Raw genomic sequence first — 20,638 nt, 5'->3', positions numbered from 1 at the left:
TTGAAATGGAATTTTAAAATGGAGTACTCCACTGCAAAATTCAGAGATGTGCGAATTTTGAAGGATAAATGAGGAATCAGTTCACACAGTGGTTTGAAAGTGCAAAATTTCTATGAAGTGAACATATTTCTCCTCCATCCCTAATTTCAATTGCTGTGCATAAACAAAGACTATAACCGGTATTGACTTGTCATCCTTTATGTATTTCCCAACAACCATCATTCAGATATTACATGTAAGTCAAACATGCTCTTGCGCTGTGGTAATGCCCATTCTGGAATTGTCCCATCTTTTCAAAGGCTGAGGAGAACCATGGCATTTGGAATGCTTTTGTCCCATATTTAGGATCTTTGAAATGTCATCCTGTTGGTGATTCCTGTCTGGAAACTTTCTGAATCTCTACTTGTGAAAAGATGTTTCTCTGCCATCTCTCATTCATAAGGGGCATGCTAGGCAGTCCCACCTGCTCATCCGGTGTTGAAAGGTATGAGCAGGTGAGCTTTTTTAAATAGGGGGGATGAAAAATGAGGAGACACTTTTGTAAGACGGTAAGACATAAGACGGCCCTCACAGTGTAGGGCTCTATGTTTCCAAGGTGCTTTGAAGGGGAGGAGAGGGCTCCCATCCAAGTTCTTGTCTCATCATGACTCCTGCTACACTCAAGGCAAGAAGCTCTTCTCCAGGGAGGACATTTGTTAGATACTATGATGTTGCCCTAATTAAAAAACAATTGTTGCCTTTCTGTTGTATATACAAGGCTAAGCAGTAGTCTCATCCACACCTTGCAGAGCTAAAAAGATGATCATTGTTTTACTGTGAAAAATCTGCTGTGTTTATCTTTTTAGTTCTACTGTGAAAATCGTCATGCTTATTTGCAAAATGGATTTCATTCTGTACCCCCATTGTGGAGGAGGGGAAGATATTCCTTTGAATCCTAGGGAAGTTGGCTCATAGTCACAGTCCCTGCACAAATGGAGGCAGGGCAAGCAGACACAGAGTTTGTGGATGGGCTTGTCAGCACTTCAACTAGTACTTGATAGCAAGTCCTTTTTTCCCCAGATGCCTTCTTACCCCATGTCAGGGAAGTCAGGCCAGAACACCCAATGGTTCCTCCTCTGTGGTAACAGTGACATCCAGGTTGGGATGCCAGTCTGTGAAACACCTGTTGGAAAGACAAGTTAGAGAAGTGGACAGGAGGCAATGCAGATGGGGGGGGGGAACTTGACTTTGGAGGGACTCCTTGTCATAAGGTGGGCCTGGGCTTCTCTGTAGGGCTAGTGAATGGGGTGGGTTGCCTGTTACAGCCTGAGTGCTGAATTCCGTTTTGGAGAAGCTGTTGGGGGGCTGCATTCTAGTGGTGGGTGGGGCCAAAGGTGATGGGGCGGGGCCAAAAATCCCCTAAATGCTAGCAGATTGTAGCTTAAAGCTCTTGCTGACAATAACTACACTTTAGGAGAAGCATTTCAGTGTTTTAGAATGGGGAAAACCTGCACAAAAGCCAAAAACCCATCAAATGATAGGTTTAGGGGAAAAGGTGGGGTATGGGGAAGAGGTGTAACTGTCTGGGATTCCAGGAGGGCCAGTTTTGAGGCCTAGGCCAGAGGTTCCATACCTCCTGGGCTAGTGAATGACAGAACTGCTGAGCAATAAGGGTGCAATCCTATGCATGTTTAGACGGGGGGGGGGGAATCCTACAACTCCCAGCATGCCCCAGCTAGCATGCTGGGAGCTGTAGGACTTTTTCTGTCTAAACATGTATAGGATGCACCGTAAAATTAATTTCTTTTCAATTTACCTGTTTTGACTATTGGCCTGGAGTCTCCTGATGAAGGAAGGGGGATTTGTTGTTCCCCAGCCAGGGGAACAGATGACCCCTCCAAATGCAGTGCTTTCTTTCAGAAGCAGAAAACAAGATACTCTCTTAGAAAGACCAGAGATTGACATCAGATCAGGACATGATGTCACATTAGTCTCCAGATTTGTGACAAGGATAGCTGGGTGTTTTTCAGAAAAAATAATGCTTTTGTTAATAAACTCCCACTCAACAGCAGCCCTTTAAATGGATGCTTTGTGACCTTGCATATGATAATTCATTCATCTTGTTGCCCTTTGCCAACAGCAAGGAGGGGGATGTAGCATAATATGGTGGTAAACATTTGTTTTTGTATTTGATACATTACACAAAGATTTGCTGCCATTAACTAATAAGCCACTGACATTCCAGACCATAATACTGCATCTTTTGTTGACCCAAAATGCATAGTAATAAATATTGTTATCTGTCAAGATCCTTCTAGGAGCTTATCTGCACATTTATTTATTTTTAAGTCAATGAGTATTCATTTTCCATTTATGGTACAAAATCTGCAAAAATTTTGCCAAGCTGGTATTTTTGCTGAAGGGACATTGTTTTTTCCAGTGAGTCAAAGTGCTGTATTATTTGATTGGGAAATCAGTACGGCTCCCAGACAGTAAATCTGTAGCTTTTGCAGTCATGGCATGCATAGAGGCACCTGGTACAGGTGAGTCCCAGTGCCCAGGCTGATCTGAAATTGGAGAGAGCAGTGGGGGTGTGGGACAGCCTAGGCTTTCCCAGAAAGTAAGAAAAAGTAAGAAAAAGGGGTGATGTCAGGGGTTGGGGCTACATCCCCTGGCATTATTCAGCCCATGGCATGGGGCGGGGCGGGGCAATCCATCCCCCACACCAAATTTTATTTTATTTTTTATTTAAAATATTTCTTGGCCACCTTTCAGGGCAGGAGCAAAACGGTTCTTCACCCCCGAAACAGAGACGAGAACAATTTCTTTAAGACCAAATCTTGTTTCCAGACAATTCACTGCATGGCATTTTTGTCTGCAAATAAAGTTTGGTCTTAAAGTAATCTAGATCATAAAATTGCTTTTGACTCTATTTATTTATTTCTACCCAGTCTTTCAGAATTCCCAGGGCAACTTGGACGCTTGAGATCCTGCCATGATGGTTTTGGTGTGTGGTACTTATGATGCTGGAGGCAGCTTTCTATTATTTGATTCTGCTTGTATAATAATAGCATATTTTAAACAAATACTGTTCTGAAAAGTGTCCTATTTGTAATTTGCAAGAGTTTAAAGCATTCAGTTTGCTTCTCATTCCTCTGTTTTCTCCTTTCATACTTGCATTTGCTGGGACAAAGGACCGCAAGCATATCATTTTTCTTATCTGACACCATCAGTCAGCATCCCCTGTGATGTCATTAATCCCTTCTCCAACTTGTTTGAATAGTTTTGGGAAACAACGCTAAGATGATGTTCAGAATGCATAATAGAGGCAGATTCAGAAAGTGACTTTAGCCTCCTAATATATTCTGCCTTTGGTTAAGGTGCAAGTGCTGCTGGATAACTCAACTTGTGCAGAGCAGGAATCAAGAGACATGGAAGGAAAATTCCCAGGGGCTTTGTGGCTAGAACTGGGAACCCCATGGTGTTGAGGCTGGGACCTAACTTAGTGAGCTGCCTAGGCTGTGTATAAGCACTGAAGTCCTCTTCAGGTACACCAGAGAAATAGTCTGTGCAACATTAGTCTCTGTGATTGGCAGGCAGTATAACACTTCTTGACTGACCAGACGGCATATAAATACTAGGACCATGACCTCTTGCCCTTGCCTTGACAACAAAACAGGTTTTTGCATATTGCACTTCAGGCTCCAGCTTCTGTTTCTTCACATCTTACAGACCTAGGTTCATCTGTGGAAAATAGGCACTGAAACATAGGAAGCTGCTTTATATTGAATGAGATCAACAGGCCAACTCTTCTGCTGAGGGAATTGCACTGGCTGTCTATTTGCTACTGGGCAAGGTTTAAGGTTCTTGTACTTGTGTACAAAGCCCTAAACAACGTGGGACCAGGATACCTGAGAGATCGCCTTCTCCCCTACCAACCTGCCCAGCCACTGAGGGAATCTGAGGGCATCCTCCTGGTGGTTCCACATAGACCTACCCTCCAATTGGAGTCCACCAGGAAAAGAGCCTTCAGCGTGGCGGCGCCCCTCCTGTGGAATTCCCTGCCTCTGGAGGTCAGGCAGGCGCCAACTTTGTATTCCTTTCAGCACCTCCTGAAAACATCATTATTCCAGGATGACCAGCCACAGTTCACTTTTCATTTTGCTTCTTTTAAAATCTATTTTAAAGTGCTTTATTCTGTTTTTATTTTATTTTATTTTAGCTTGTACAGTGCTCCAAAATTTTGAATTGGAAGCAGTATATAAATATTGTAAATAAATAAATAAATAAATAAATAATATGGCCACTGAATGAGCCGCATGGTCGTTGTTTGCTTCCTCTTTCTTCCCAGTGTGAAGAAAGAGGAAGGTGTTCCATTCCTATTGTGGGACAGAAAAGCGATGACCTTCCTCTACTTATGACCTTTCAAATATTGGAAGAAAATGCTGGAAATAATGTGCACCAATGGAAGATTTGAAGTGCTCTCGGTGGTCTTGCAAACACTTTGGGGTTGGGTGTGGGTAGAGAGTAATAATATAAATGTTGAAGTATTACCTAATTGACAATGAGAGTGGCTACTTATGCATCACCAAAAGAGAAGAAATGGATCAAAAGTGGATGAAAAAGGGCACAGACTTGCATATACTAATTTATACATAAATATGCAAATATATAAATGCAAATAATTAGTATAATTTAAATGGAAATATATCTTGCCATTGTGGAGAAGACTGTTCAGGTGAGCTGTGTCCCTGCTGAGTCTGCTGATGGGCAACGTCAAGGTCCCTGTGCTCCCTTCTTTCAACCTGACTTGGACTGGGCAGCCCTTCAGATAGAGGACAATCCTTTGTAAAGTAGGTCACATGGCCACTCTACTTACAATTGAGTCCTATGCCCACTGTATCCCACTGTATTTGGATACTCCATTGTCAAGTTGTTTAATAGGTTTGCAGAACAGATGCTTATTAATGGCAACAATAGCTTTAATTATGTGGCTACTACATACAGATGACTGCTTAATGCAGCACTGGGAAATAGAGCGATTATCTATCAGAATAAGAGAAAGGAAAGAAAGATTGAATGATTCCGAGGGAAAATTGTCATCCTTTCCCTCTGTTATTGGACTAGTAATTGGTTTTATTTATATAGAAAGTGGAAGATTGCTATCATGTATTGAATTATACATGATAGCACACACACACACTCACCTGTTTTATAATTGAAGTGCAGTGAAAAGAGACAAAATAAAATAAAAATTCTTTTAGGATTTTCTACTCCCTTCAGCTGCACAAATGAATGTATGGCCTTTATCTTTAGGAGCCTGAAAGCAATTGTCTGGCCCCACAGCGCTGAGATACAGGCTGATGTGCAGGCCAGGGAGAGCGAACACACTGCTTCTGCAGTGATAATCTCGGAAAGACAGCCTGACATTTACATAGTCTGAGAAAGAGTGTGGCTCTTGGCTGCTAAGAAGCCCTTGAAGCTAAAAGATGAAGTCTGCCTTTGATTTCCTCCTTCCAGATCATTATCTTTTGTTACTTCTGGGAAAGCAGAAAGCATTCTAAGGACACAGCAAAGGGTCTCTTTTCAGTAGCACTGGCTGTGATAATTCCACCGATGGAGTTAGTAAATATATTAATCCTATGTGACTCTATCCATATTTAGACAGAAAAAATGTTCTACAACTCCCAGTATTCCCCAGCCAGCCATGTTGGCTAGGGAATGCTGGGAATTCTAGTCCAATGCATTTGTAGGTCCTCAGATTGGATCGAAATTAAACGACGACAACGACAACAGTTGGAATGGCTAGTTGATTGATTACTTAGATATTTTGATCAATTGTAAAAAAGGACATAGGTAGTCAGGGAACAGATCTTTAAAAAGTTAATCACTTTTAACACAAAAATAATAGGTGCCATCATAGAGAGGCATCCCCTCCTTTTCTCTCATGCAGGAAGGAACGCCTCTCCTGAGATGGTCCCTGTTGTTGTGACACATATATTCATCATCTTTCAAAGAAATAATGTTTCTTCTTCAGAACAATAATTCTAACCCAATGAAAATTGGTGCAGAGGTAAATGATTACAATCATAAGAATAACCAACTTGGATTTTTTTAATAAGGCGAGAGTTCTAAAAAACCTCAAACTTAGTTGGCATATTGGAAACTGTGGGATGTTTCATTACTGCCTTGTTTTTTGTTTTGTTTTCTTCTTCTTGGACTAAAGCCTCATGTTGCTGATGCCAAAGGGAGGACTCAGGCATTATGGCCACCAAGTGGAAATGGTTGAAAACCGCTTGGGTGTGGCAGTGCTCCATGTGGGGGCAGGATGTCTGAAAATGGCACATCATGTGGTGTCCCCACCATGTGGATCACACAAAACAATTATATTAATTTCTGGTGGGTGTTGGCATGAAAATCCCAAGTGACTGGAGCTATTTTCAGACATTGACCTGGTATACTCAATCTCAGGGTGGTTAATTAGCCATGGTGGCTTGTTAACCACCCTGCATGTGCCAGTCATATGTTGGGGGGATTAGCATAATTACTGTCGGAGCACAGTTTCTCATGTCATGTGAACCTAGGCAGGGTGGCTTGTTGCTGTGGATAACAAGCCACTGAGAACCTCAGGGCTGTTGTAGAATTCTGGGTGGCTTGTTACCAATGGCCACTCACAAGCCATGCCATCAAGCGTAATTATGCTAATGCCTCTCATATGTGACTAGCACACAGCAGGGGGGCGGGCGGGAATATACCACTTAGTGTAGCTTATTTCTCCAGCCGTGATTGTATGATCCAGGCCATTATGTGTGAAGCACTGCACACAATTGGTGGACTCCATGTGGGATCTGGAATGTGTGAAATCAACCTTAAAATGTATGTGTTCGGGAATATTTTCATGACACTGGTATGTACACAAATGCTGTTCCCACCCAGTGGATGTAGCCTGGTTAGGTAGGGAGAACTCTGCTTCTCTTTAACAAACATAAGGGCATAAATGTCATAATTTACATGTTTATACCAATGGAATCTAAATTAGCTATACCACCCAGTAAAGACTTCTTGGCATCAAAGTTGAACCTTCTCTGAAGCTTTCCCCCCACCCCCTTTGGAGCAATTGGGAAAGGACTGAAAATAAAAATGCACATAAGTGTATGGAAGCCATACTTTGAATTCAGTGTCCATTTCTTTTCATTCTAATGCAAAAATAGGCAGTTTATCAGTTTATGATGAATCTCCTTATGAAGAATTTTGTACCCATCCTTTGCCTTTGAAGCCTATGAATTACAGCCAGTGCTTTTTAGCATTAGAATAAGCTGAATAATAACACACTTCTTTCTGTCTCTGCAGGTATATATCATAAAAGTAACATGGTCAGATTCAACCTGCCAGATGATCTACCGCAGATACAGCAAGTTCTTCGACCTCCAGGTAATGAACTGATTTTGCTTTTTCTTCTGTGGGCAAAAATACATATGAATTTTCATGCAAACTTAAAAAAAAAAATCAACCGAATTTAAGATTGGAAAAATGAGAAACTGAGAGAAACTGAAATCAACAAATCGTTCATCCCTACTACAAAATATTGAAAGTCGTCTAAGTCCATCAGCTTCAGGTCAGCAGCAGTAGCCTCCTTAACAACCCTGTGCTCATAGTATCCCCTAAACCAGGAGTGGGAAGACTTCAGACTTCTGTGATCTACTCTGTGTATTACTAGAACCTTGAGATCCACCAACTGGAGACTGGTGCAAAATAGTGGCTCAGGCAGGTGGATGTTCGCTAAGAATTAAGGAACAGGGTGCCTCATAGCATATGCTCAGCCGAAGGATTTGTACCAGAACCAAACTCAAACCCTTTCACACAAAAATCAACTCCTGGTTTTCCACCAAGCAACGTAATTTAGGAAGGAAAAGCTTTTTGTTGTTGCTATTGTTAGGCAATTGGAAGTGAAAAACTTTTGTTGATCTACTGCAAATCATGCAGAGATCTGTCTTCTCACTTCTGCCTTAAATCACACCTAGCCAGAAAGTGGAAGGGAACCCCAACAAACACACTGTGTGAGTTCCCAATTCCTTCTTTTCTCTTTCCCTAAACAGGGTTTGGAGTAATGCTGCTTGTTCTGTGTGGTTTTTTTTTCTTTTTCTTTTTGCTATCCATATGTTTATACAATGCTCACTGATCCCTTAAGTGTAGTTATCAGGAAAGTGTTTCCTGTTGTGAAGCAACATAATGCATGGACTCCATCTCACATAGTGCTGCAAGCTTTGCTTCATCGCAAAGGAGAAGAGGTGGGACAATGGGCATCGGAAGTCACCCCTCATCAGATACAGACTTCTCTTCATAACTGCTGCAGGAGTTCTGTGAAAGGGACCAATTGCCATTGGTGAAATCAGTGGCGATATGCCTTAATCGGGTCACTGTATCTATTTCTTTCTCTATGGAAACAGGAAATAACTAAGATGTGAGTCATGAGAAAGAAGTGATGGAATACTGGGTAGTATACAGTTGGTTAGATTACAGTTTGGAGGCAACTTTGATCTCTATCAGAAGTGTGTGGCAAAGAGTTGCTATCTGTTCAGAATTCAGACTGCAGTAGTAGCAATTGCTTCTGTAGTTGGACGAGAGCATCAAAGGCACATCATGAAAGTGTCAGATCTATTCATCATACCGAGCTTACAAGGAGCAACTTAATATGGGCTCAGCTTTTTGAAACTGACAATGGCCTATTCTTTCACAGTCCATTTAGGGATGTCCATTGGGAAGCAGCTGTCCAAAGATGGGAGCTGAGCAACTTCACCTACTGTTGTGCATGGAGAGCTCCTGCCATTTGCATCTCCCATAAATGTGTGCTACCTTTCCTCTGGCCAGTTTTATGACCCCCAGACCACAGTGTCTTGTATGGTGTGAATAAAGCTGGAGAGGGCGAGTCCTTCTTTATATTTCCTTCTGTTGGTACTCCTTGGCCAAAGTGTCCAGAAGAAATACCTGAGCTACTGGGTTCCTCTGCATCTGGTTGGGGCTTCTAAGACTGATAACAGCAACTTTATCAGGCTTAGATAAATTACTGGCTTCTGCAGTGCAACGCTTCACCCCAGCACTTTCTTTTTGTTAAGCATTGGCTATTTTCCCCACCCCCACCCCCTTGTCTGTGTTCTTGTACGTCTCCCGGACTTTCCTGTTAGGTTTGAAAAGTTCCCATCAAGCTAAAGTTATCAATGGGGTTAGTGTGTCGGACAGGAAATGATGTCTCCAATCAGGGGAAAAGGAGTCTTGAAAGGTCCCATTGATAAGTGGGAGGGGAGGGGGGCTTAGCATCAGTGGAAAATGTCTGTCGAACAACATGCATCCTTCTCCCATTCCCACTTGAAAACACAGCAAGAACACCCCTGCCCCCGCCACTCAAATGCTCACTCTTTTATTCTGATCCTTTTGTCCCTTGGCACTTTAGGTGCTTTTGTTCTCTATGTTGTCTTGAACGACATTAGCATGGAAGGAACTGCAGCAGTTCATGTTTGGTGCATGTTAGAGATGTGTTGATTTACATGAATTTATTTAAAACATCTGAGTCCCACCTTTCCACAGTTGCTCAAGGTGGCTCACGGCATCTCTGAAAATATCCATGCAAAAATGCAATCGATTAAGAGCGCTCCCAAAAATTTCAGTAACAGGTGAAACTTGTTATTGATGTACAAGTTGCATCCGAAGGGCAATGCCCAGCATCTCATCTTGCTGACTGCTTTGTAGATGTTGAAGTATTGGGTATAGACTGAAGGACCACCATGTGGATGCATCTTTCAAAATGAATTCTCTAGGGAGTGTTTAATTTATGTTCTGGTAAAGCAATATAACCTGTAGTTGAAACGACATTTGTGTACTTACTTTTCTAACGTCTGTAGAACTATAGTGTTACAAAGATAGGATCCTTTCTGTTCTGTGCTACCCTGGGCTGGCCCAAGACATTTTGCTGCCTGAGGCAAAGAACAAGATGGCACCCCTCCCCAGTCCACATATAGAAGCTGGAAATGACTGGCAGTTGAATCTTAGCTCACTCGGGCAATGTGATAGTGTCTTCCACCACATCTGAGGCAGCAGGCAAGCTGTGGTGGATACAGCTCTGTCCTCTAATAGAAAGGAATAGTCAGAGAGTTCATGAGAAACAGCCACAAGACTCCTGCCATAGCTGCCCTCTCCAACATCTGCCACCTGAGAGGGTTGCCATGCTCTGCCTTATGGTAGGGCTGGCCCTGGCCTTACCCTTCTTTAGAAGAAAACTGCAGGGTCTTCAGCTACATCTGCCTAAGCCTGATTCCTGCACAACTGTCCTCTATCTTCCCACTTCTCCCCTCCATCTGCTTCTTTAAAACTCTTCACAATGGATCAGTTGTAATGGGTTTTGTAGAACCCACTAACCTGTAAAGCCTACAGATGTCCAAATCCTTTAGAAAGTTGGCTAAAAACTTTCTATTTCAGAGAGCTTTTAATGTGTCTTCTAAACCTTGATTGCTAGTTTAAATTTAGCTTCTGTTGTTACTGTTATTTTTAGATGAATGCTTGTAAGTACCTTTTGTTGAAACCCACTTTGCATCTTTTAACAAAGTACTGGATTCAAGGGAGAAGGCTGGGTCCAAAGGTGTATTTCCACTTGCTGATAGGATTCCTCCATGGGCAGAAGGGCCACTTTGGATCCGTCCCTCTACTCTAGGATGGATCCAACCCTATGACATTACCACATTTATGGCAATTTTATTCCCAGCCTAACAGCCCCACTGGCTAGCTCTGCCTTTCCCAACCCAGTGCTCTCCAGATGTTTTGGACTGCAGTTTACACCATCCCTGACCACTGGCAGTGCTGGCTGGGGATGATGGTGATTGTAGTCCAACAAACCTGAAGGCACCAGGTTGGGGAAGGCTGAGTTAAACAGTGAATTGATTTTATGAATTAGCAACTCCCTCTGGTGGTTTATTGGAAAGGGTTTGAATGGATTCCTCACACACTTGCACTCAGCAAAATATTGAGTAGAATGTTTAGGGCCACTGCGAACAGAACTTCAGCTATTGAGTGGAATAGAAATGCAGTGAATAAATAAAGTGTGGAAATTGCTTCTTGTTATGTGTAGGGGTGGTATGATCCTAATGTTTTGCTACCATGGTGATTTGCCATGCAATGGGTTAACATGGTCCTACGCTGAATGTGATCCCGTGTGTGTTTTTCTCCTTCAAGTAGTACAGGGTGTGAACTTCTGGTTAAGTTTTATATGTTTGTGAGATGCTGAATATTCATCCACTGCAAAGCCCTGAGCCACGTGTCTCTGTTTTACTGTCAGGGAGCTTGCATCATTATTTCCCATGCTGGACTTGGCTCTGTCCCATTTCCGTGGGAGCTATATCCGCTATGTTGGGTTGATTTCAAATGACCTGGAAGGAGCAGGGAGGGGTTGGGAAAGCCAACAGTGGAGATCAAATAGCAGTTTGGGAGGAAAAGGCTGGAAATCAGCATGTTTGTTTGAAAGCTTTGCACATCAAATCTTTGGCGTTTAATTCTCATGGCTTCCTTTTGAGTGTAGTCTTTAAACTGATCAATGGGTTGGCACTGGATTTGTTCCTGTGATCAACAGTGGGATGGAAGGGGAGCCAAAGGAATGGAGTTTCCCCAAAGGAATGGAGCTTTGGCTGTTGGGCGGTATAGAAATTAAATAAATAAAATAAATAAATAAATGATCAGGGAGGCACTCCATCGGAACAGTCCTATTGTGCATAGCCAAGCTGTGACTTTGCTTCAGGCTGACCCACACCCTAGGGAGAGCCAGTGTGATATAGCAGTTCGAGCACTAGACTGGGGAGATCCAGCTTCAAATCCCCCACTCAGCCGTGAAGCTCACTAGGTGACCTTGGGCCAGCCTCTGTCTCTCAGGCTAACTTACACAGTTGGTTGTTGTGCAATGATAAAGTAGGGAGAGAGGACCATGTACACTGTCTTAGGATTGATGGAGGAAGGACAAGATGCTTGCATAATAAGTAAAGAAATAAGACTACCTACGGCCAAGTTAGGTGATGCATAAAATGCATACATGCATTTAACGTGTCTGACAGTTATTTAAATAGTAACCACTTGGGGAGGAGGGAATCGGGACCAGTTCACATGAGGAGTGGGGTTACCCATCTCTGATTTTGTACCCTGATCAAAATTGCCCCACCCCCAAAGTTGCTAAGTCCTGCAAGGGAAACTTTAGTTTGGATAGAGGTGGAAGGCATGCTGCATTTAGGCAAAGCATAGAGTAATAAAGTCTCAAGTACACTACTACCACAATGCTATTTTAGATTGTAAGCCTCTAGGCAGGGTATCACTGTTTTATTTGTATATTTTGTACAGCACCAAGTACATTGTTGGTGCTATATAAATAAATAAATAAATAATATCAGAATAAAAGTCACTGTTAGCAGTGAAACTTTAGTTCAGCCGTCCCCAAACTGCATCCTTCCAGATGTTTTGGACAATAACTTCTTTCATCCCTAGCCTGCAGGGCCAATGTCAAGGATGATGGGTGGTGTAGTCTAAAACATCTGGAGGGCAACAGGTTGGGGAAGGTTGCCTTATTTATTTATTTATTTATTACATTTTTATACCGCCCAATAGCCGAAGCTCTCTGGGCGGTTCACAAAAATTAAAACCATCATAAAACAACCAACAAGTTAAAAATACAAATACAAAATACAATATAAAAAGCACAACCAGGATAAAACCACGCAGCACAATTGATATAAGGTTAAAATACAGAGTTAAAACAGTATAATTTAAATTTGAGTTAAAATTAAGTGTTAAAATACTGAGTGAATAAAAAGGTCTTCAGCTGGCGATGAAAGGAGTACAGTGTAGGCGCCAGGCGGACCTCTCTGGGGAGCTCATTCCACAACCGGGGTGCCACAGCGGAGAAAGCCCTTAGGTTCTATATTGATGCAAACATAGACAATCAAGTGCTACACAGATATCACAGTACTTCAATCTCCACTGGCCATGGAGGTAGCATCATACATGCAACTAATACTGGAATTATTTATACCACTTCTGGTATCCACTCCCAGCCAGTGCCACTGATATCCTCAGTAATTTTATTGCTTTGTCTAGGGTGTTGAGTAGCACTATTTAGTCCCCTACTTTACTCTTCAGCAAATATGTACAATACCAATAAAATAAACATGCCAACAGTACTTGACCACTGATGAGGTTTGTCCTGTTTTCATAGCAGCTTTTGTTACAGCATATCATGGAATCATATTACTGGGGGCATTTCAGCTGAGAGCCTTCGCAGCCAGTAGGCAAACACTCCATAGCCAGCTTGTGTTTAAAATGAAGGCGCCTCCTGTGCCAGCCTGACATTGCAGGAGGAATTTGGGGTAGGCATAAAATTGAAACTTAACCACGCAACACATTATCCCATGTTGACATTTTGACCACAAAGAGCCATCTGAAATATGGGGATATTGCAAAGGCAAATAAATGAACGGCTTTCGTTTGCACATTCTGTCTGTGTATCGTTTTGCACGGAACGACCTTTTCGGTCCAGGCTGCTGATCCAAGTGGGTTTTCTTTAAAGTGGCAAAGAGAGAGTCATTCACTAACAGCCTCTCAGAATGTTTGGAAAAATAAAGAATTTTACAGGGTGTCAGGAGGGGTGAAAGTGCTGTAGGGCTTTTTGGAGGACGGCTATGAAACTTCGCAAATGTTGCATGTTGTTTCTAAGATTGTCTTGATTATTTATAGAGCTCTGATGAACAGCTGAGCACTGAAGGGCATATTAAACAAAAAATGTTACCATAAAATCAGTAATTGCAAGCTGTAGTGCTCTTTCTATCCAAGCTAGTTTGAAGCATCATCACAGCACCAGCCAGTTGCTGATTGTTGTTACACAACACCCTCTTCTTTATAAACATCCACACTCTAGTTACAGTACAACTTAACACTACCATTAATAGTTTACATCACACTTTTAAAAGTGTTTTTAATCTTCATTCCCATGGCAATCCTGCAAGATAGGACAAGGGGTTGTATCCAATGTTAGTCCTGTTTAGAGTAGATCCTTTGAAATGAATGGGACTAAAATTACAGTAACACTAGATGCAACCCAATTATTCTTATTTTACATATGGGGATCTACAGCTAAGAAATCCTGCAAAGCCATAGTAGAGGTAGGATTTGAACCTGGATGTCCTAGGCACGTGTCCAGTTCTTCTACCCTTTGGCCAGATGGACAGCTGGAGATCTAGAAGAAAACTCTGCCTATTCATGACTTAAAGCACATCCCATCCAGGCCAAATCTAGCAGCTTTCTCATATTGTTGTATCATCAATCATCATCATCATCATCTACATACTGCCCCATAGCCGAAGCTCTCTGGGTGGTTTACAAAGATTAAAAACATTGAACGTTTAAATACTAATATACAAAATTTAAAACCATAAAAACAGACTACATACCAACTATCCAAGGGTCAGTTAAAAAACTCAACATATGCTGTTAAATGCCTGGAAAAAGAGAAAAGTCTTGACCTGGTGCTGAAAAGATAGCAATGTTGGCACCAGGCAAGCCTCGTCGGGAGATCGTTCCATAGTTGGGGGGGCACCACTGAAAAAGCCCCCGCCCTTGTTGCCATCCTCCGAGCTTCCCTTGGAGTAGGCACTTGGAGGAGGACATTAGATGTTGAGCGTAGTGTATGGGTAGGTAGATTTCGTCAGGAGTGGTCTCACTACTGCCTCTTTCAGACGGCCCAGGACTACTCCCTCTCGCAGAGAGGCATTAATCACTTCTCTGGCCCAGCCAGCTGTTCCATCCTGGCTAGCTTTTATTAGCAAAGAGGGGCAAGGATCCAATGCAGAGGTGGTTGCACGAACCTGTCCAAGCAGAGGTTCATGCAACCATAGTCTACATCTATAGTCCACATCTTGGACTGAAACTACCTTTAATATAGATAGATAGATATACACACACACACACACTCGCAAGGTACAATATAATTAAAAAACAGCAGAATAATATGTAAAATTGAGAGGAATAACAATCCAACCAGCAGAAAATACAATGTTTTCAAATGTATAAATAAATGTAATAATAATAATAATAAAAATAATAATAATAAAAAATATGATTTAACTTAATGCTGAAAAGAATACAGTGTTTGTGACCAGCATACTTCCTTTGTACATTTACTATTAGCTCTATAGAAAGTGAGGAATAAAAAATGTGAGCCCAGGGTGGGTAGGGGAATAATGGGCAAATAGATGCCTGAGCCCAAAGTGGCTGATCTTAACCGGTTTCATTGTTTATTTCAAATACAGATGCCCCCTTGAGATATTGTGTCAGTGCACTAGATGACCATCCCACCCACGGAAACGCATCATTATATTCGATGTCTAAAATCAACTGTTTATCATTCCTGTTTCCACTATCGTCTAAACATTCCCCCTTGGAAAGCAGTCTGTTTGGTTTCCAGTTTTTGTTTTGGAGAGAACTTCAGCTGCCAATCAATGACATGGTTCCTAAGAGGAAACTGCCTGTCATGCTACAACAGGCTGCAAAGATCACGGGGAAATACCTGATTTCCCATAGGGCAACTAAAGAACTTCTCTTAAGTTCACCCAGCTGCAAACACTTCCTCTGTTCACTTAATTTACCTGTTCCTGCACCACAGATGCCATGCCAAAGTTCTGATAGGACCCAGTGTGATTCAGGGCAAACGTTAGGTTTACTGGATCTTCCTTGCTTTTTGCTAGAATACCAAGGCCCACCCTGTAGAACCAGGTATGAAACAGTGGCGCAAGAAGGCAGACATAGAATTGCAGAACAAAGCGCCTCTGAATACACGCTCAGTACAGGAATATTTTTCAGTATCAGAACTGGAGCTTGGACACAAATCCTTTCACACGCAAATCTACTCCCGTTCTCACTCTCCCCGAAATTTTATTGGTTTCAGCAGTCTAATGTAGGGGAGAGAGAGAAATATTTTCCTTGTCACTATTGTTAAACAACTGGGAGTACTAACCCCTTTCTGATTTACTGCAAATCACCCAGAGAATTACCAGCAGATCTTGATCTACCTTCTGATCCCTCCTGATGGCTAAGCGTGGGAGCAGGAATTCCTGGTTTAAATCTCCTTTTAGTCTCAACTCACTAGGTGGTCTTCAACAAGTCACTGTCTCTCAGCCTAGCCCAGCCCAGTCTCCATTCTTCAATACGGGGCAAATAATACTGACCTTTATGGCAATGTAATATGCATGAAATGCATTGAACAGTCTATAGCAGGGGTGGGGAACCACGGGCCCATCAGCCAAATCCTGCCTTTCTGGGGTCCCAATCTGGCCCTCCGATGTTCCCCAAAGATCCATGCCCCCTTGCTCTGGCCCCGCCCTCTTTCCCAATTACTGATCATTGGGTGTTTTTCAGGCTTTTGTGCAATTTGTCTGCATTCTAAAAGCTTGAAATGCTTCTCCTAAGGCCTAGTCACTGGCAATAAAAGCTTTAAGTTAAAATAGACTAGTATTTGTGGAACTTTGGCCCCACCCCTTTTGTCTTTGGCCTCGCCCACCAATGGAATCAGCCTTTGTGCTGAATGACATTCAACACTCCTAGTCTAGAGCAGCAATTAAATACAAAGTATTATTATTCATGGATGTCATGTAACACCCATAGCTCCAGTTGGTTCTCATGGGAGCTTCCCTCCCATGGCAAAAAGCAGCTGGAGGGACATTTTTAATGGGACAACAATGCAGGGGAAAGGGTTAACCTCTCCTTCCTGCCTGCCACAGCCCCGCGCTTGATTGGGGACACCCAGCAGCTGCTATTTAAAAGTTACATGCAATGCCAAACTCTACGTTTAACATCACATATACCTCCTCCCGCACTATGTAAGTCACATCTGGTTGTATTTCGGAGTGGTTGGAGGACCTGAGCAAAAAGTCACTTGTCTCAAAGATGGTGAAAATTGGAATGATCTGTTCTCTGCTGTCGGACCCTTCTCTTGAATGGTCAACTGTGCAATCCGAAGCATGGCTACTCAGAATCGAGTCCCATTGTGTTCAAGGAGGCTTGCTCCCAGGTAAGAGCACATAGGATTGCAGCCTAAAAAAGTCAACATCATCATAGATATATTGGCCTTACACAGGAACTTGAAGCATGATCAAACGGGAGAATGTAATGCTCACCTTCTTGCAGTGGGTGATTTAAGTCTGAATTTCAATGCAATGGTTTTGCATTGTGTTTCAGTCATCTGTTGCAAAACCAGCTACTCTTGTAGCTTGTTAAGCTGGAGAGGACAATTAGTATATTCCCAGGAATTCCTTAGGGTTTCCCCATAACTCTATCCATCTTACAAGCACACTAATAAAGCAACTGTAGGTTGCCTGATGGCTATCGATTTAGCTTTGAGGTTAGTAGAAAGGTGGTAGTGGGAGGGTGTCCTCAAGGGAAGGTTGACGAATGAGCACAAGAAGAGGTGTAGCAGAAGTGTAACTGAAAAACCTGAGCTTTGTCTCTGACCACTGCAGCAAAACAAGGGAGAAGCAGATATTTGTGGTAGGAACTTGCTGAATTCCAGTGAATCCAGCCCAATCTCTTTTAGCATCAGAGCCATTGCTAGATCCCTCCCACCCTGGGCAAAAGGTGGAGCACAACCTGTTAACTTCTACAACCCTTACTTCATCCTGCCTGCTTGTCTCACCCTGATCACTGAGAGAATAGTGGGCAGGTAGGTGACTCTGAGGCCCCAAACAATAGCTTTATGTTATTTCATTATAAGGCCGGTCCTAAATAAAACATTGCTACTTACATTCAGCTTTCTCAAGATATGCGAGAGCTGGAAGTGTCTCTCCCAAATAAACTAAAGAAGGTGAAATTCTCATGAGTATTTATAAAGATTTACTAGTCTTGGAAACATAAATTTGCAGGTGATGTGCTGCTACCCGTGCAATGAAAAAAAGAGATCAGTCTTCAACAACTATGTGAAAAGGGCTAATGCATGGCATATTGGCTTTTCTCCAGTTCCTTGAAATATATAACCAATCCCAAGTTCAAAGGTGCATGTTTCTCTTAATTGCACTCTTGAGGCCTCTGGATGTCTTAGATTTACACTCTAGAATGACCGTATGGAAAGACCCATCTTTTGGAGGAGTAGACTGTACAGGCTCGCCAAGGCCCCATAGGAAATAGGGAGCTCTAGCCGGGCACTGAAATACAAACTATTTAAGTAGGTCAAATTTCAAGCAAGAACATGAAACAGCAACACCGTAATCTCTCTTGAACGTGCCGTCTCTACATAGGGATAGTGATAGCAAATTCCATGATTAGATGGAGATACTGAAGGTTTTGAGATAAGACAGCTTAGCTTGTTTCCATTGGCTGATAGAAAGTGTGTTAAGCTGGGAAATAACAGACTCATGAGGCATTCAAGTAGGACGTTGTCATGATGTTCTCACTGCCCCAAGGGAGGGCCCATAAAAATTTCTTACAATGTCCTGAAAAGTGCACAAGTGACTCAGTTCACTTTAAGCGCATTCAGGTGGCAAATCCCACAATCACAATGGCCACAGTCACTTTTCTGTAGCATCAGTGCATATCTGGTGCGCAGCCTGCATTTCAAAACTCAGAGCCACCCTGTGTAGGGCTTCAGCCTATCTCAGTAAGTCCCTGTCTGATTTAAAAGTTACAATCTGCACATGGAGGCTATTGGAAATCACTTCAAGTGTTATGCAGTGAACTTAACATTTGTGTGGGCGCAAATGAGTGCAATGTCTATACAGGGGTACAATATTTAAATCAGTCCCCCACTCCCAGCATTTGATAGATGAGAGAGATACGCTGGCATCAAGCTGTGACTCAGTTCTGAGGCTGGGTGTAAAGGAGAACCAGGTTAGCTTATGCAACTAGAAATGATGGACAAATGAATGCATTCTGGAAGGTGTTAACATAAGAACATAAGTGGAGTCATGCTGGACTGGACCAAGGGTCCCTCTAGTCCAGCGTTCTGTTCACAGAGAGGCCAATCAGCTGTTGACCAGGAACCCACAGGCAGGACATGAGTGCGAGAGCACCCTCCCTCCCATGTTCCCCGGTGTTAGGATGCTCTCCAGGTTGGCTGAGAATTATGGGTCCCCAACAGGAGAGCACCAGGTTGGGAAGGGCTGTGCTAGAGTGTTGACTTTTTTAAACTAGAGAATTAGACAAGGACCAGTTGTAACGTTTTTCTTCTGCTTGAAGAGTACAAAGAAATCCTGTTTCTTTCCTGCCTGCTTCCTTCAATGCATGAAACTTATGAAAATATGAGGCTGCCTTGCATCGAGTCAACCATTGGTCCATTTAATCTATTACTGTCTACTCTAGTGGGCAGTGTTACCCAGGGGTATGGGCAAAAGTCTTTTCCAGCCCTGATACCTGCTGTCCTTTAACCAGGCCAATTCCAGCCTGGTGCTCTGACCTCCAATGTCCATGCTGCCTGGGATTGATGGGAGTTGTAGTCCAACTCACCTCTGGGAGGCATCAGGTTGGGGGAAAGCTGATTTAATTGGAGATGCTGGAGAATGAACCTAGGGCCTCTGCATTGAAGGAATGTCGTCTGTCACTGAGTTGCAGCCCAGGTTGGCCTTACCGTTAGACAGAGTGAGGCAGCTGCCTGAGCTGGCAGATGCTGGGAGCAGGGCAGCAGCTCCTTATCATTTTCCCCTGAACCACTGATCCTTCACTAGTAAGATTCCACTGCCAGTCTAATGGATTGTATATGTGCAATGGGTGGGAGGGTGCTATCATTTCCTTTGTCCAAGGCAGCAAAAATGCTTTGAGCTGGCCCTGGCGGTAGTCCCTCTAGTCCCTCAAGAACCTACAATGAGCTTGGAATGGAAATCTTAATTGTGGTTACTCAAGCTGTAATTACCAGTTGTTCCTTTTTTCTTTCTTTCTTTTAAAGATAGAAATACAACTGGGCCACTTTTTTCATCATAAAGTTGCAGTGATGCAGAAAGCATCATCAGTTTAATTTCTGTTTGCCATGCAGGTGTTAAAGGCAGGTTCTTTGACAGCACTTTGCCAATTCACACTGGACAGGCTGGCATTGCAATTGTGCTAAAGGTCAGAAAACTCGTGGTAAATCAGTGTTTTAAAAGGATGCGGAGATAACACACGCACACTCAAGCGCAACGGTGTGGCAGCGGCATTGTCTGGATGCTCTGTAACAACTGAGTGAAAGAATTATGTCAATTCTAGAATACAGCTAGTGAAGCAGCAGCCTTGGAGACAAGTGTTTTGCAGTGTGAGAGACTTTTAAAAGGATTCACATCAAAGAACTCTGCATTTGAAGACTGCTGGGGAAATGTAGCTTCTGGCTCATACTCCATCTTCAGATCAGATCAAGATGCTGCCATGTGAGGTCTCATTAGCAAGTACTTACATATTAATGAGGATGTATTTTTAGCACTGGGTAAAAGCTATAGAGAATTTTCAGATTTTAAAATGTGCTTGTGTTTGAGGCTCTGACTTCCAGTACAATGGCTGGCAAATGGATTTTACCTAAATACCGAGTTTTAAGCAGCAACCAAAGGTTGTACCTATAATATCACACTTTAAAAACCAGGGATGCTCTAGACCATTTGGTAGTCCAATTTTGTAGATGTAGAATATCAGG

The 20,638-nt window shown here is 42.7% G+C and overlaps 1 protein-coding gene across 4 annotated transcripts in view; it reads left to right on the top strand.

Annotated features, from left to right (window-relative positions):
• Window positions 1–20,638, top strand: part of SH3PXD2A (SH3 and PX domains 2A) — a 272,178-nt gene that overhangs the window by 26,976 nt on the left and 224,564 nt on the right. For all 4 annotated transcript variants that reach the window (XM_063132600.1, XM_063132601.1, XM_063132599.1 and 1 more), the window contains exon 2: window positions 7,330–7,410. In XM_063132600.1, the coding sequence (XP_062988670.1) occupies window positions 7,330–7,410 (81 nt within the window). The remainder of the gene's footprint in view (window positions 1–7,329; window positions 7,411–20,638) is intronic.

Source organism: Elgaria multicarinata, chromosome 8, assembly GCF_023053635.1.
Source record: "Elgaria multicarinata webbii isolate HBS135686 ecotype San Diego chromosome 8, rElgMul1.1.pri, whole genome shotgun sequence".
Taxonomy (NCBI): Eukaryota; Metazoa; Chordata; class Lepidosauria; order Squamata; family Anguidae; genus Elgaria; species Elgaria multicarinata.
Note: the sequence above shows the minus strand (reverse complement) of the source record. Positions and strands in the feature narration are given on the sequence as shown.